The 16,605-nt window shown below is 56.8% G+C and overlaps 1 protein-coding gene across 1 annotated transcript in view; it reads right to left on the bottom strand.

The window, feature by feature from the left end:
* Positions 1–1,115: 1,115 nt before the first annotated feature.
* LOC120381913 (arachidonate 12-lipoxygenase, 12R-type-like) overlaps positions 1,116–16,605 on the bottom strand; it is a 27,105-nt gene continuing 11,615 nt past the window's right edge. The window contains exons 4-14 of the mRNA XM_039500079.1: positions 16,597–16,605; positions 13,166–13,269; positions 12,610–12,782; positions 12,129–12,272; positions 11,280–11,483; positions 10,850–10,936; positions 5,831–6,000; positions 3,872–3,993; positions 2,806–2,906; positions 2,123–2,293; positions 1,116–1,296 (exon numbers count right to left, since the gene is read on the bottom strand). The exon at positions 16,597–16,605 is cut by the window's right edge and continues 114 nt beyond it. Coding sequence (XP_039356013.1) covers positions 1,117–1,296; positions 2,123–2,293; positions 2,806–2,906; positions 3,872–3,993; positions 5,831–6,000; positions 10,850–10,936; positions 11,280–11,483; positions 12,129–12,272; positions 12,610–12,782; positions 13,166–13,269; positions 16,597–16,605 — 1,465 coding nt within the window. The 3' untranslated portion in view covers position 1,116. The remainder of the gene's footprint in view (positions 1,297–2,122; positions 2,294–2,805; positions 2,907–3,871; positions 3,994–5,830; positions 6,001–10,849; positions 10,937–11,279; positions 11,484–12,128; positions 12,273–12,609; positions 12,783–13,165; positions 13,270–16,596) is intronic.

The raw sequence follows: 16,605 nt of genomic DNA, 5'->3' as shown, positions 1-16,605 counted from the left end.
ATTTGTCTGCAGACGAAACATTTTTTTCCTTGGCGGCGGGGTGGGGTGGGAGGGCTGTGAGCAGGCATCTATTAAAGGGATGGCTTTCTCGAACTTGCATTTCCGATGACACGTGTGCTTGGTAAATATTTGTCTGTAGACCGAAAAATAAGTTTCTTAAAGGGATGGCATGTGAGCCTCCATCTCTTAAAGGGGTGGCCAGTGAGAGGCCATCGTCCTCTAACCTGTATTTCTGATGCCACTTGATGTGCTCGGTAAATATTTGTCTGTAGACCAAAAACCCATGTTCTTAAAGGGATGGCCCGTGATCGGCCGTGTCTTAAAGGCCTGGGATGCTCATAGCTGTGCAGGAGGAGCCGGCCGCCCGGTCTGGGAATCTGATTGTCTATCATTTTTCATAGACTTGTGTACAAACTGTACTTTTTTTTTTTTTGCAATGACTTGTGGGTGTTTCTTGGGGGGAGGGAAGTGGGCGGGGTGGCGGGGGAAGGGCAGGGGACTACAGATATATATATGTGTCGTGGGGAGGAGATGAACAAGACACCTCGCGACTGGAGTCGTTAAAAACTGTATGTGACCATGTAAATAAAGGGTCAGGCTAGAGACTTCAAGGCGTGTCCTTCCCTGGGGGGGGGGGGATCTGTTCTCGCCACTGGGGGCTGACCCCCAAGTCTGACCCAGGTTAGAACCTGACCCTGCCCCAGGCTAATCGTAGCTCCCGCGGAGGCGCTTGGCGATATCATCGCCTTTTGATGATGGGTAAACCGAGGCACAGTGAGTACAGGAGACTTATCCCTATTGCTTATGGACAATAGAATTCAGACGTCCTGGCCCCCAGCCCCCCCTGCTCTAACCACCAACCCCCACTCCCAGAGCCGGGGAGAGAACCCAGGAGTCCTGGCTCCCAGCCCCCCCTGCTCTAACCCACTAGCCCCCACTCTCCTCCCAGAGCCAGCGAGAGAACCCAGGAGTCCCAGCCCCCCATGCTGTACCCCACTAGACAGAATCAGCCAGTCAGAGTGGAACCAGTCTGGTTTATTGTTCCTGGGAGAGGATCGCAGGGACAGCATTGCCAGCAGCCGCGTGAGGCCCGTCCCTGGGGCTCGCCGGTCGGGCTCAGATGGACGTGCTGTTCTCGATTCGTTGGGGATCCAGGTAGCGGTAGGGGATGGGCAGGGATTTGTTCCTCTCCTGGATCTCCTGGGAGATCTGGGCCAGGCGCCCCTGGAAGGCCGCGATCAGCCGCTTGGGCTCCTCCTCGGTGAAGTGCTCGTCGGGGTACGTGCCCAGGGGTCTCTGCAAGGGAACAGGAGAGCGGTGAGGGACAGCACGGAAGGGCTCCCTCACCTGGTGCTGAGATGCAGCCACCTCTGGGGTGGGGCGGCTGGTTATCCGGGGACCCCTCGCCCAGCACTGAGATGCAGCCACCTCTGGGGCGGGGCGGCTGGTTACCCAGGGACCCCTCGCCCGGCGCTGAGATGCGGCCACCTCTGGGGCGGGGCGACCGTTTACCCAGGGACCCCTCATGTGCCCTAGAGAATGGGGCAGGTGTTTAACAGCTGTGTAGCAACACTGGGAAGAGTTCAGGCCAGGGAGGGAAGGCGAATCCTGCAGCCGGTTGAAACAACAGGGCATCCCCCAAAGCGCAGCTGGGCCAGGACACCCTGGTTCATCCCCCAGCTCATGTGAAATGTCAGTGGGTCCTTTATTGCTATCGCAAAGGAGGGGACGGAGAAATCAGTGCAACGGCTCATTCAGCAGACACCCGCAGCCCAGGGCCCCCCAGTGCCGTCCTGGGGCCAGCCCCCTGCCAGGGGAGAGCGCCTCCTGCTGCCACCGCCCCGCTCCCTGCCCCACAGCGCCGTCCTGGGGCCAGCCCCCTGCCAGGGGAGAGCACCCCCTGCTGAACCCCCTGCCCTGCTCCCTGCCCCACAGCGCCCCCTAGTGCCAGCCCCGCCTGCCAGGGGAGAGCGCCCCCTGCTGAGCCCCTGTCCCGCTCCCTGCCCCACAGCGCCCCCTAGTGCCACCCTGGGACCAGCCCCCTGCCAGGGGAGAGCGCCCCCTGCTGAGCTCCCCGCCCCGCTCCCTGCCCCACAGCGCCCCCTAGTGCCCATGTTCTCACCGAGTCCCCCGGCTCGCAGCAGAGTTGCCAGAGGACGGAAATGGCGATGCTGGTGCTGTTGACCTCTGGGATGGTGTCCAGGTAGCTCTCCAGGGAGGAGGTGCCCTTGGCCTGGGGCGGGGGGTTCCTCATGGAGGACGGGAAGTTGGGCATCCAAGCGCCGAGCTCGTACTGCGGCCCAGAGAGACCCCCCCCAGTCAGAGCAGCCGGGGACCCCCCCAGCCCAGCCGGGGACCCCGCCAGCCCAGCCAGGGATCCCCTCCTCACCCCGCCCAGGGAAGGTCTGGCTCAGCCAAGGGATCTGGGCATCTGGGGCTTGGTCAGCGTCTCACCCACGGGCAACGGTTAGTAAAAGTCAAGGGGGGGGGTTGGGGGTGCTGAGCGCGGCAGTGGGGAGTCCTGGGGGGCTGAGGCAGGGTTCTGAGGTGTCCTGGATCTCACTGGGGTTGGGTGCTGGATGGGGGATTGGCTGCTAGAGCAGGGTCCTGGGGATTGAGGTGTCAGTGGGGTGGGGGGCAGGGTGGGGGTGTCAGCGGCTGGACCCCAGGATGCTGTGGGGGGCAGGGCAGGGGTGGTGGTGGTGGCTAGACCCCAGGGCCCCGTGGGGGTGTCGGTGGCTGGACCCAGGGTCCGGTGGGGGGCAGGGAATGGGGCCCCGAGCACCCAGGCTGGCCTCTCCCTACCTGCCCGCTGTTGAGGGAGGCGTGCCGGGCCGAGCAGCAGTAGATCCACATGGTCAGGTACTTGATGAGCTCAGGGATGCTCTGCAGGGACGAGGGGAAGCCTGCGGGATGGAGAAGGGGCATCACTGACCCGGCCCGGCCCTGCCCCACTCCACTGCTCCGGGCCTCAGCTTGGCCACGTGCCATCTCCCTGCCCTGCCCGTTCCCATGGTGGGGCTGTTTCCAGTCACCCCATGGCCCCGTCCCACTGCCGTGATCCAGGCCACCCTGTCCCTATTGGGTTGGACACCTTGCTCCCCGTCCGGGGGTCATGACCCCTGCCTGCAGGGCCACTTGATACGAGCTGGGGTCAGGCCCCGTTGACTCCAATGGAGAGACGCCCATTGACACCAGTTGGGGTCTGGTTCCATTGACTCCAATGGAGAGACGCCCATTGACCCCAGCTGGGATCTGGCCCCATTGACTCCAATGAAGAGATGCCCATTGACACCAGCTGGGATCTGGCCCCATTGACTCCAATGGAGAGACGCCCATTGACACCAGCTGGGATCTGGTTCCATTGACTCCAATGGAGAGACGCCCATTGACACCAGCTGGGATCTGGCCCCATTGACTCCAATAGAGAGACGCCCATTGACCCCAGCTGGGATCTGGCCCCATTGACTCCAATGAAGAGATGTCCATTGACACCAGCTGGGATCTGGCCCCATTGACTCCAATGGAGAGACGCCCATTGACACCAGCTGGGATCTGGTTCCATTGACTCCAATGGAGAGACGCCCATTGACACCAGCTCGGATCTGGCCCCATTGACTCCAATGGGGAGACGCCCATTGACACCAGCTGGGATCCGGCCCCATTGACTCCAATGGAGAGACGCCCATTGACACCAGCTGGGATCTGGCCCCATTGACTCCAATGGAGAGACGCCCATTGACACCAGCTGAGCTCTGGCTGACAGTTGTTTGGCCTCCTCAATCACGCAGTCCAGAGATGGCCTGGAGTGGCTCCTGCATGGAGCCCCGTGACCAGCGGCTACAGAGCTCTGGGTTCACATGGCCCCTACCGGATGCCTCGTTCCCCAGGAAGCCTTCACGGAAGATCTCGTCTGCCCAGGCCTGCAGCTCACAGTCGGCCAGGACATGGGCGTCGCTGCGGTAATAGTGTCTGACGATGCCGGAGACGAAGCTGGAAAGAGCAGAGATGTGTCAGCCCGGATGGGTTGGCGCAGGCCACATCGCTCCCCAGTGCACCAGCGTCACTCAGCCAGCATCACCAAACAGCCCAGTGGTACCGTGCACCCTGGCCGGTACCTAGTGTCCCCTCCACTTCGCCCTTTCCTAGCTGTGGGAGCATGGCCTGGTGGCTAAGCCGCCGGCCTGACCTCCAGGTGATCCTGGATCTCGTTTATGGCAGAGCTGAACTTTTCATTTCAAATTAGACTTGCTCTTGTAGAAGTTAACACGTTAAACAAGAGTCGCCACTGGCACAAAACGTCTTGGCTTGACTGAAACCAAATGTTTCCATTCACCCCCAATGAGACCTTTCCCCGGAATTTGGTTTGGGGCAAAATCGCTAAAAATGTGACTTTTCCTCTCCATTCTTGTGTATTTACAAATTTTCATTCATTTTTTCAATGCCAACCAATCTACCACACAAAGTAAGTGACGAGGGTTAGGATAAAGGCAGGGGAGGGGATGTGACATATCTATCTTCAGTGTCTACATTGATCATAGACCTCTAATAAATCAGCCCAAATTGCTTTGGATTTTTCATGCGTTCCCTTTCTCCGCAATGCCAGCCATTCGTTAGCTGTGTGATCTGCCAGATCACCAAGCCAGGCATCAATATTTGATGGGGGTTGACTTTTCCATTGCGTTAGGGTTAATTTTTTAGTGCCCAAAGCTGCCTGTTGGCACCACACTGCCTTGTTAGCAGGGAACCTCCAGGTATCAGGAATAGAATCTGTGACACACTGTACCTCAAAATAGCTCCCTGGAAAACCCATATGCGTCATTCACATATAGTTGTGATATTTCATACAAAGCATGTCATGTACGATATCATATGAAAGGTCATGACCTGCTGAAACCCGTCGTTCTGTCCAAATATGTGTATCATTAGTGTGTATGACGTTATGAGATTTTGCTTCGTGGTTGTTATTGAAATATGCTGTATATTTGCCAGTGACGTACAAAGAACTACTCCCACCCCACCCAGGAGGGTGTTCAATGACCATTAAAAAGCAGGGGAGTTGTAATCAGTGGATTTATAATTCAGTGAGGGCTGCCCAAGCACCACACAATGGGGACTGCTCCACTCTCTGACGCAGTTGCGCAAGACCCACCAGGGGGATTGTTCAACCCAGTGACTCAGCAAAGCCCACCAGGACATGTCTGGGCGAGGGTCTTCTAGGCACATGGACTGAGAAGCCCGTGTGTGAAGAACTGTAACATCCAGGGGGATGAGAAAATTGCTTGATCTAAATGCTGCCTAGTGCAGTAAGATTTAGACTGTGCGCTTACCTTTTGTTTTCTTTGGTAACTGTCTCTAACCTCTTATGCCACCATGTATAATCACTAACGAAATTTATCTTTCTGTGGTCAATAAACCTGTTTTATATTTTACCTAAAACAATTTGGTTTGGTTGAAGCGCTCAGGAAATCTCAGCTCAGGTACAGAGACTGGTGCATGTCCTCTCCACATTGAGGGAGGGGTGGACTGGGAAACTGGCCAGGCTTCTGACCAGGGCGAGATGGTATCGTCCTGGTGTGCAAGGCTGGGGAGAATTGGTTGGTGCTCTCCTCTGTGTGATTCATGAGTGGCTCAAGGAGAATTCGTGCCGTCTAGCTGGGTGTGTGGAGGGGTCTTTGAAAAAGTGCCGTTTGGGGAATTCCAGTTGTTTTTTAACTCAGAATTCTTTACGTGGCAGGAAAGCCGTGTTTCCAAGCAACTCGGGCCGGTGGGAATTTTCCACATGCCATCTGCTTCCTCGCCACCCTCTGCCCCGGCTCCTGCTCCTTACCTCTCAATGGCCGACCAGATCTTCAGCCCATCATCCCTGTAGTAGTAGTTGGGGATGCAGTCAACCCCGCGCTCGTGGATGTCATCAGGGAAGCAGAGGGAGGCGTAGGTCAGGCCGGACATGGCCTTGGCCATCAGCACCTTGGTCCCCTCGAGCCCCGAGCCCATGGCCTGGGAAGGGAGCAGAGACAGAGTCTTCAACCTCTGAGCCAGCGGGCCAGGGGGGCGGGTTAGAATGAAATACCACCACCATCAGTTTCAGCGCAACGAGACAACTGACAATACGCCCCGTGACAAATGTGCCTCCCCGATGTTTCGCTTTGCGTTGTACCCCAAAAATGACCAATCACTCGCAACCTCCGGTGTTTGTCCAACCAGTTCTTAGAAACCTCCAATGCTGGAGAGTCCATCCTCTGTGCTTGCTCCAGTGTTAACTATCTTTAGCGAGAGAAAGCTTTTCCTAATATCTAACCTCAATCTCCCTGGTTGCAGATTAAGCCCATTGATTGATTTAACCCATTAGAATCATAGAAGATCAGGGTTGGAAGGGACCTCAGGAGGTATCTGCTCCAACGTCCTGCTCAAAGCAGGACCAATCCCCGACTAAATCATCCCAGCCAGGGCTTTGTCAAGCCGGGCCTTAAAAACCTCTAAGGAAGAAGATTCCACCACCTCCCTAGGGAACCCATTCCAGTGCTTCACCACCCTCCTAGGGAAATAGTGTTTCCGAATATCCAACCTAAACCTCCCCCACTGCAACTTGAGACCATTGCTCCTTGTTCTGTCATCTGCCACCACTGAGAACAGCCGAGCTCCATCCTCTTTGGATCCCCCCTTCAGGTAGTTGAAAGCAGCTATCAAATCCCCCCTCACTCTTCTCTTCTGCAGACTAAATAACCCCAGTTCCTCATTACTTCTTGTCCTGCCTTCAGCAGGACCAGAGAACAATTGATCACCGTCCTCAACAGTCCTCAAGGTATTTGAAGACTGTCAGGTCCCCTCTCTCGAACTTCTCTCACGATTAAAAGTGCCCAGTGATTTTTTTAACCTGGCCTCATAGATCAGGGTTTCAAAACCTTTGACCATGTTTGTTGTTCTTTCCCAGACTCTCTCCAATTTGGCCACATCTTTCCTAGAGTGTGACGCCCACCCAGTTCTTCAGCTGAGGTCTCGCCAGGGCCAGACAATGACCTCCCAGGTTTTACACACGCCACTCCTGTTAATTCAGCCTAGAATGATATTAGTCTTTTTCCCAACTGCAGCCCATTGTTGGCTCATATTCCATTTGGGACTTGTGGCAAATGGCCGACACTATTATGATGGGTCTCGCGCTCCAACAACAATCCTCTCTGCTCCGACTCCTCCAAACTGTTCTCTGCTCCGACACCAACCTCTCTGCTCCGACTCCTCCAAACTGTCCTCTGCTCCAACAACAATCCTCTCTGCTCCGACTCCTCCAAACTGTCCTCTGCTCCAACAACAATCCTCTCTGCTCCGACTCCTCCAAACTGTCCTCTGCTCCAACAACAATCCTCTCTGCTCCGACTCCTCCAAACTGTCCTCTGCTCCAACACCAACCTCTCTGCTCCGACTCCGCCAAACTGTTCTCTGCTCCAACACCAATCCTCTCTGCTCCGACTCCTCCAAACTGTTCTCTGCTCCAACACCAATCTCTCTGCTCCGACTCCTCCAAACTGTTCTCTGCTCCAACACCAATCCTCTCTGCTCCGACTCCTCCCACCTGTCCTCTGCTCCAACACCAACCTCTCTGCTCCGACTCCTCCCAACTGTTCTCTGCTCCGACACCAATCCTCTCTGCTCCGACTCCTCCCAACTGTCCTCTGCTCCAACACCAATCCTCTCTGCTCTGACTCCTTCAAACTGTTCTCTGCTCCGACACCAACCTCTCTGCTCCGACTCCTCCCACCTGTTCTCTGCTCCGACACCAATCCTCTCTGCTCCGACTCCTCCAAACTGTTCTCTGCTCCGACACCAACCTCTCTGCTCCGACTCCTACAAACTGTTCTCTGCTCCGACACCAACCTCTCTGCTCCGACTCCTTCAAACTGTTCTCTGCTCCAACACCAACCTCTCTGCTCCGACTCCTCCCACCTGTTCTCTGCTCCGACACCAATCCTCTCTGCTCCGACTCCTCCCACCTGTTCTCTGCTCCAACACCAACCTCTCTGCTCCGACTCCTCCCACCTGTTCTCTGCTCCGACACCAATCCTCTCTGCTCCGACTCCTCCCACCTGTTCTCTGCTCCGACACCAACCTCTCTGCTCCGACTCCTACAAACTGTTCTCTGCTCCGACACCAATCCTCTCTGCTCCGAGTCCTCCAAACTGTTCTCTGCTCCGACACCAACCTCTCTGCTCCGACTCCTCCAAACTGTTCTCTGCTCTGACACCAACCTCTCTGCTCCGACTCCTCCCACCTGTTCTCTGCTCCGACACCAACCTCTCTGCTCCGACTCCTCCCACCTGTTCTCTGCTCCGACACCAACCTCTCTGCTCCGACTCCTCCAAACTGTTCTCTGCTCCGACACCAACCTCTCTGCTCCGACTCCTCCAAACTGTTCTCTGCTCCAACACCAAACTCTCTGCTCCGACTCCTTCAAACTGTTCTCTGCTCCAACACCAATCCTTTCTGCTCCGACTCCTCCAAACTGTTCTCTGCTCCGACACCAACCTCTCTGCTCCGACTCCTCCAAACTGTTCTCTGCTCCAACACCAATCCTCTCTGCTCCGACTCCTACAAACTGTTCTCTGCTCCAACACCAATCCTCTCTGCTCCGACTCCTCCAAACTGTTCTCTGCTCCGACACCAACCTCTCTGCTCCAACTCCTCCAAACTGTTCTCTGCTCCGACACCAACCTCTCTGCTCCGACTCCTCCAAACTGTTCTCTGCTCCGACACCAACCTCTCTGCTCCGACTCCTCCCACCTGTTCTCTGCTCCGACACCAACCTCCCTGCTCCGACTCCTCCCACCTGTTCTCTGCTCCAACACCAATCCTCTCTGCTCCGACTCCTCCAAACTGTTCTCTGCTCCAACACCAATCCTCTCTGCTCCGACTCCTCCAAACTGTCCTCTGCTCCAACACCAATCCTCTCTGCTCCGACTCCTCCCACCTGTTCTCTGCTCCGACACCAACCTCTCTGCTCCGACTCCTCCAAACTGTTCTCTGCTCCAACACCAATCCTCTCTGCTCCAACTCCTCCCACCTGTTCTCTGCTCCAACACCAACCTCTCTGCTCCGACTCCTACAAACTGTTCTCTGCTCCAACACCAACCTCTCTGCTCCGACTCCTCCAAACTGTTCTCTGCTCCGACACCAACCTCTCTGCTCCGACTCCTACAAACTGTTCTCTGCTCCAACACCAACCTCTCTGCTCCGACTCCTCCCACCTGTTCTCTGCTCCAACACCAATCCTCTCTGCTCCAACTCCTCCCACCTGTTCTCTGCTCCAACACCAACCTCTCTGCTCCGACTCCTCCCACCTGTTCTCTGCTCCAACACCAACCTCTCTGCTCCGACTCCTACAAACTGTTCTCTGCTCTGACACCAACCTCTCTGCTCCGACTCCTCCCACCTGTTCTCTGCTCCGACACCAATCCTCTCTGCTCCGACTCCTCCAAACTGTTCTCTGCTCCAACACCAACCTCTCTGCTCCGACTCTGCCAAACTGTTCTCTGCTCCAACACCAACCTCTCTGCTCCGACTCCTCCAAACTGTTCTCTGCTCCAACACCAAACTCTCTGCTCCGACTCCTCCAAACTGTTCTCTGCTCCGACACCAACCTCTCTGCTCCGACTCCTACAAACTGTTCTCTGCTCCAACACCAACCTCTCTGCTCCGACTCCTCCCAACTGTTCTCTGCTCCAACACCAATCCTCTCTGCTCCGACTCCTCCCAACTGTTCTCTGCTCCAACACCAATCCTCTCTGCTCCGACTCCGCCAAACTGTTCTCTGCTCCAACACCAACCTCTCTGCTCCGACTCCTCCAAACTGTTCTCTGCTCCGACACCAACCTCTCTGCTCCGACTCCTCCAAACTGTTCTCTGCTCTGACACCAACCTCTCTGCTCCGACTCCTCCCACCTGTTCTCTGCTCCAACACCAACCTCTCTGCTCCGACTCCTCCAAACTGTTCTCTGCTCCAACACCAACCTCTCTGCTCCGACTCCTCCAAACTGTTCTCTGCTCCAACACCAATCCTTTCTGCTCCGACTCGCACACTGTCTGATTGAAGCAGGGGTTTTTATCAGGTGACTGACTGCAGGTGCTCTAATTGGCTTCAGGTGCTCTAATTAATCTATAGCAAACTTTCTTCCCTCTACAGGGAATAAGGCTCCCGTCTCACCCTCTCCTGCCTCCCTCTGGTCATGCTGTATCACAGACCCCAATATAACTCCCAGATCCTTTTGAGCAGTACGACCCCGCACTCCCGTGTCCGGCAGCCAGGTATGTCCCATTGTGCAGATGGGCATCGACGTTTTCCTACCACAGTGGTGCACATTGCAATTCTCATCATTGAATTTCAGCTCGTCGATTTCAGCCCAATTTTCTGAGCTGTTGCAGTCGCTCTGAGTTCTAATCCTGCCCGTTCCAGGGGAGGCCGGTACCTCGGGTGACAGGCACATTTTACACCCAAGTATGTGGCTCTGGGAGGGGAGTGGGGTCTAGTGGGTCAGAGCGGGGGGGGGCTGGGAGCCAGGACTCCTGGGTTCTCTCCCCGGCTCTTGGAGGGGAGTGGGGGCGGGTGGGTCAGAGCAGGGGGGGCTGGGAGCCAGGACTCCTGGGTTCTCTCCCCGGCTCTGGGAGGGGAGTGGGGGCGGGTGGGTCAGAGCAGGGGGGGCTGGGAGCCAGGACTCCTGGGTTCTCTCCCCGGCTCTGGGAGGGGAGTTGCGGCGGGTGGGTCAGAGCAGGGGGGGCTGGGAGCCAGGACTCCTGGGTTCTCTCCCCGGCTCTGGGAAGGGAGCTGGGTCCAATGCCGCTGACCGTGGGGTCCTCTCACCGTATCGATGCTCCCTCCGCGTCTGAGTAGGAGGGTCCTGCCCAGGACGTTGATGTGCAGCGTGTAGCGGGTGTGGGGCAGCAGCAGCTGGGGAGGGGAAGAGACACAGGGGTGGGTGAGGACAAGCAAGCAGCCACCCCCACCCCCACCCCCACCCGGGTCCTGGCCTCTCCGAAAAGCCAGCGGCTGCTCCTTCTCCCCTGTCATCCAGGAGCTGCTGGACCGTGATGGGTAGAGCGCAGCCAGCGTGGAGCACGCCCGGCCTGGCACGCCGGGCACCCCCCCCACTGGGCACACGCACGTGCAGCTGGGCACAACTGGACGCCGGCAGTGGGGCCCGTCTGGCGTGCTCCCCCTGCTGGGCTCTTCTCTCCCGCACATCTGGGCACAGCTGGCTGGGGGCGGGGGGGCAGCCCGGCCCCTCTCTCACCTTGAAGAGCGGGTGGCACATGGGCAGCTGGCGCAGGGTGGCCAGGGCGAAGGCCTCGTCGATCAGGTGGGTGAGCAGCAGGTGGCTGACGGCCTCGTGCACCAGGAAATCGGCGTAGCGCACCCAGGTCTTGGCCAGGATCCAGTCCCACTCGGAGTCGCTGGGCAGGAAGATGGGGCTGCCGGGGCCTGGGCGCTGGCTGAGCTGCGAGGGGAGAGACACAGGAGGGGTGTGGGGGGCGGGTTGGCGCAAGCCGGGGGTGTGAATCCTGCTGCTTCCCCCAGGGGAGCCCAGGGACTGGGACCCGGGGGCCAGGATGAGGGGACATGACGGTGCAGCAAATCCAGTGTTAGGAAGAGGAGACCCACAGCTGGGGTGTGTGTACACACACGGAGGTACACACAGAAGGGTGTGGGGGGATTAAGGAGCCAGGACTCCTGGGTTCTCTCCCCGGCTCTGGGAGGGGAGTGGGGGCTGGTGGTTAGAGCAGGGGGGGCTGGGAGCCAGGACTCCTGGGTTCTTCCCCTGGCTCTGGGAGGGGAGTGGGGGCTGGTGGTTAGAGCAGGGGGGGCTGGGAGCCAGGACTCCTGGGTTCTCTCCCCAGATCTTGGAGGGCAGTGGGGGCTGGTGGGTTAGAGCAGGGAGGGCTGGGAGCCAGGACTCCTGGGTTCTCTCCCTGGCTCTGGGAGGGGAGTGGGGGCTGGTGGGTTAGAGCAGGGAGGGCTGGGAGCCAGGACTCCTGGGTTCTCTCCCTGGGCCAGTCCCTTAGACGGCAATGCCCAGCCCTGGGACTGTGTAGGGATGGGGGCTGCATGGGGGCCCCGCCAGGCAGCGTGTGGGGGCCGTTACCTGAATGGCTATGGGGACGAGCTCCCTGGAGGCCTGCAGGTGCAGCAGGCAGAGGGGCGCAGCGATGTACTGCTGGTAGCCGTTGATCGTGTTGGCCGGGACGCCCTCCAGGATTTTATAGTCAGCGAGGAAGATGTTCCCTTTCTGCAAGGAACAGGGGGAGCAGAGCAGAGTGCTGGGGCCAGTGCATCCGACGGTGCAGAGCGGGGACCCCGGGGAACGGGGGAAAGCCGGGATGCCAGTGCTGCGAGCTTCCCCACAGCAGTGCCTCTCCCAGCGCTGCAAGTTTCCCCACAGCAGTGCCCTGGGACTAGCCCCTGGAGCCTAGTGGCCAGTGCGAGCGCAGCCACTGGCTCTGGAATTGGGCCCGCTGGACACCTCTGACCTGTGGCTGCTGGTGCCTGGAGTGATGCTGGGGAGGGAGCCAAGAGCTCAGACCATGACCGTGTCCCCCCAGGGGTGTCCCTGGTGCCCCACTTACCTCCAGCTCGTCCTGCAGGCTGCAGCTCTCCCCCAGGGAGGAGGCCACCATGGCCGGCGTGACGGGGAAGTTGCAGGGGAGCTCCGTGCAGCGCCGGATCACCATGGGGTGGACCCCGTTCAGGAACTGGTACCCGAAGAACGTGTCCTCTCGCCAGTGCGCCCGCACGTACTCTGGGGGGACATGGGCAGGGCAGCCGCGGGGTTAACGGGCCGGGACTCAGGGGAGCCGGGTTCGAGTCCTGCCAGGGGCATCTGGAGCAGCTTTCGGAGGCTCTCGGGGCCCACGGCCTCCCCACACTGGAGAACGGGGCTAACGGTCCAGCATGAGGGGGGCCTGATCTCGGAGGGAGTCTGGGCAGCACCTGGCACAAGGCTGGGGGGGTCCCTGATCGCGGTTGGGAAGCTCTGGGCAGGGCCTGGCACAAGCAGCGCTGGGGTCTCCAGCCGCTTGCGTCACACCCGTCCCAAGCACCCTGCTCTGTGTGTGTGTGTGGGGGGCTCCGGTGGGCCCAGGCGAGCAGGGCTCGGGGTGGCGGTGGGGGGGGGTCACCTACCTGTGACCGGGGTCTTGTTGAAGCAGAAAACCTTGTTGATGTCGTCCAGCTTCGCCCAGGAGTTGGTGCAGCTCAGGAAACCCTTCAGCCGCAGCTCCACCTGCCTGCGGGGGGCAGAGCCAGGGTGTGGGAGCAGGCCGGGGGTTCGGGCCTGTCCCTCCGAATGGGGCGGAGATGGATGGGGCACAGGGCAGGGGCAGGATTAGTGTACACGGTTAGGGTTAGTGTACAGGGTTGTGCACAGCGTTAGGGTTAGTGTACAGAGTTGGGTACAGGGTTAGGGTTGTGTACAGGGTTACGGTTACTGTACAGGGTTGTGTACAGGGTTAGGGTTAGTGTACAGGGTTACAGTTACTGTACAGGGTTGGGTACAGGGTTAGGGTTGTGTACAGGGTTAGGGTTACTGTACAGGGTTGTGTACAGGGTTACGGTTACTGTACAGGGTTGTGTACAGGGTTAGGGTTAGTGTACAGGGTTACAGTTACTGTACAGGGTTGGGTACAGGGTTAGGGTTGTGTACAGGGTTAGGGTTGTGTACAGGGTTGTGTACAGGGTTAGGGTTGTGTACAGGGTTGGGTACAGGGTTAGGGTTGTGTACAGGGTTAGGGTTAGTGTACAGGGTTATGGTTACTGTACAGGGTTGGGTATAGGGTTAGGGTTGTGTACAGGGTTAGGGTTGTGTACAGGGTTACAGTTACTGTACAGGGTTGTGTACAGGGTTAGGGTTAGTGTACAGGGTTATGGTTACTGTACAGAGTTGTGTACAGGGTTAGGGTTGTGTACAGGGTTAGGGTTACTGTACAGGGTTGTGTACAGGGTTAGGGTTAGTGTACAGGGTTATGGTTATTGTACAGGGTTGGGTATAGGGTTAGGGTTGTGTACAGGGTTAGGGTTGTGTATAGGGTTAGGGTTAGTCTACAGGGTTGTATACAGGGTTAGGGTTAGTGTAGAGGGTTGTATACAGGGTTAGGGTTGTGCTCAGCGTTAGGGTTAGTGTACAGGGTTGGGTACAGGGTTAGGGTTATTGTACAGGGTTAGGGTTGTGTACAGGGTTACAGTTACTGTACAGGGTTGGGTACAGGGTTAGGGTTGGGTACAGGGTTACAGTTACTGTATAGGGTTGGGTACAGGGTTAGGGTTGGGTACAGGGTTACAGTTACTGTATAGGGTTGGGTACAGGGTTAGGGTTGGGTACAGGGTTACAGTTACTGTATAGGGTTGGGTACAGGGTTAGGGTTAGTGTACAGGGTTGTGTACAGGGTTAGGGTTAGTGTACAGAGTTGTGTACAGGGTTAGGGTTGTGCACAGGGTTAGGGTTAGTGTACAGGGTTGGGTACAGGGTTGAGTACAGGGTTAGGGTTACTGTACAGGGTTGGGTACAGGGTTAGGGTTGTGCACAGCGTTAGGGTTAGTGTACAGGGTTGTGTACAGGGTTATGGTTACTGTACAGGGTTGGGTATAGGGTTAGGGTTAGTGTACAGGGTCGGGTACAGGGTTAGGGTTGTGTACAGGGTTATGGTTACTGTACAGGGTTGGGTATAGGGTTAGGGTTGTGTACAGGGTTAGGGTTAGTGTACGGAGTTGTGTACAGGGTTAGGGTTGTGTACAGGGTTGTGTACAGGGTTAGGGTTGTGTACAGGGTTAGGGTTAGTGTACAGGGTTGGGTACAGGGTTGGGTACAGGGTTAGGGTTGTGCACAGCGTTAGGGTTAGTGTACAGGGTTGTGTACAGGGTTATGGTTACTGTACAGGGTTGGGTATAGGGTTAGGGTTGTGTACAGGGTTAGGGTTGTATATAGGGTTAGGGTTAGTGTAGACGGTTGGGTACAGGGTTAGGGTTATTGTACAGGGTCGGGTACAGGGTTAGGGTTATTGTACAGGGTCAGGTACAGGGTTAGGGTTGGGTACAGGGTTAGGGTTAGGGTTATTGTACAGGGTCGGGTACAGGGTTAGGGTTGGGTACAGGGTTACAGTTACTGTACAGGGTTGTGTACAGGGTTAGGGTTGTGCACAGCGTTAGGGTTAGTGTACAGGGTTGTGTACAGGGTTATGGTTACTGTACAGGGTTGGGTATAGGGTTAGGGTTGTGTATAGGGTTAGGGTTATTGTACAGGGTTGGGTATAGGGTTTGGGTTGTGTACAGGGTTACGGTTACTGTACAGGGTTGTGTACAGGGTTAGGGTTAGTGTACAGGGTTACAGTTACTGTACAGGGTTGGGTACAGGGTTAGGGTTGTGTACAGGGTTAGGGTTGTGTACAGGGTTGTGTACAGGGTTAGGGTTAGTGTACAGGGTTACAGTTACTGTACAGGGTTGTGTACAGGGTTAGGGTTGTGCACAGCGTTAGGGTTAGTGTACAGGGTTGTGTACAGGGTTATGGTTACTGTACAGGGTTGGGTATAGGGTTAGGGTTGTGTATAGGGTTAGGGTTATTGTACAGGGTTGGGTATAGGGTTAGGGTTGTGTACAGGGTTAGGGTTGTGTACAGGGTTGTATACAGGGTTAGGGTTACTGTACAGGGTTGTGTACAGGGTTAGGGTTGTGTACAGGGTTAGGGTTAGTGTACAGGGTTGTGTACAGGGTTAGGGTTGTGTACAGGGTTAGGCTTACTGTACAGGGTTGTGTACAGGGTTAGGGTTAGTGTACAGGGTTACTGTACAGGGTTGGGTACAGGGTTAGGGTTGTGCACAGCGTTAGGGTTAGTGTAGAGGGATGTGTACAGGGTTAGGGTTAGTGTACAGGGTCGGGTACAGGGTTAGGGTTACTGTACAGGGTTGTGTACAGGGTTAGGGTTGTGTACAGGGTTAGGGTTAGTGTACAGGGTTGGGTACAGGGTTAGGGTTGTGTACAGGGTTAGGGTTAGTGTACAGGGTTGGGTACAGGGTTAGGGTTAGTGTACAGGGTTGTGTACAGGGTTAGGGTTGTGTACAGGGTTAGGGTTAGTGTACAGGGTTGGGTACAGGGTTAGGGTTAGTGTACAGGGTCGGTTACAGGGTTAGGGTTGTGTACAGGGTTAGGGTTACTGTACAGGGTTGTGTACAGGGTTAGGGTTGTGTACAGGGTTAGGGTTAGTGTACAGGGTTGTGTACAGGGTTAGGGTTAGTGTACAGGGTTGGGTACAGGGTTAGGGTTGTGTACAGGGTTAGGGTTGGGTACAGGGTTAGGGTTGGGTACAGGGTTAGGGTTATTGTACAGGGTTGTGTACAGGGTTAGGGTTACTGTACAGGGTTGGGTATAGGGTTAGGGTTGTGTACAGGGTCGGGTACAGGGTTAGGGTTAGTGTACAGGGTCGGGTACAGGGTTAGGGTTAGTGTACAGGGTTGGGTACAGGGTTAGGGTTGGGTACAGGGTTAGGGTTACTGTACAGGGTTGGGGGTAGTTTCTAGGGGCAGGCGCTGGGAACGGGTCTGGCCGTGGGGAAAGCCGCACTCACGCGTTCCCC

This window comes from Mauremys reevesii, linkage group 14, assembly GCF_016161935.1.
Source record: "Mauremys reevesii isolate NIE-2019 linkage group 14, ASM1616193v1, whole genome shotgun sequence".
NCBI classification, from domain to species: Eukaryota; Metazoa; Chordata; order Testudines; family Geoemydidae; genus Mauremys; species Mauremys reevesii.
Note: the sequence above shows the minus strand (reverse complement) of the source record. Positions and strands in the feature narration are given on the sequence as shown.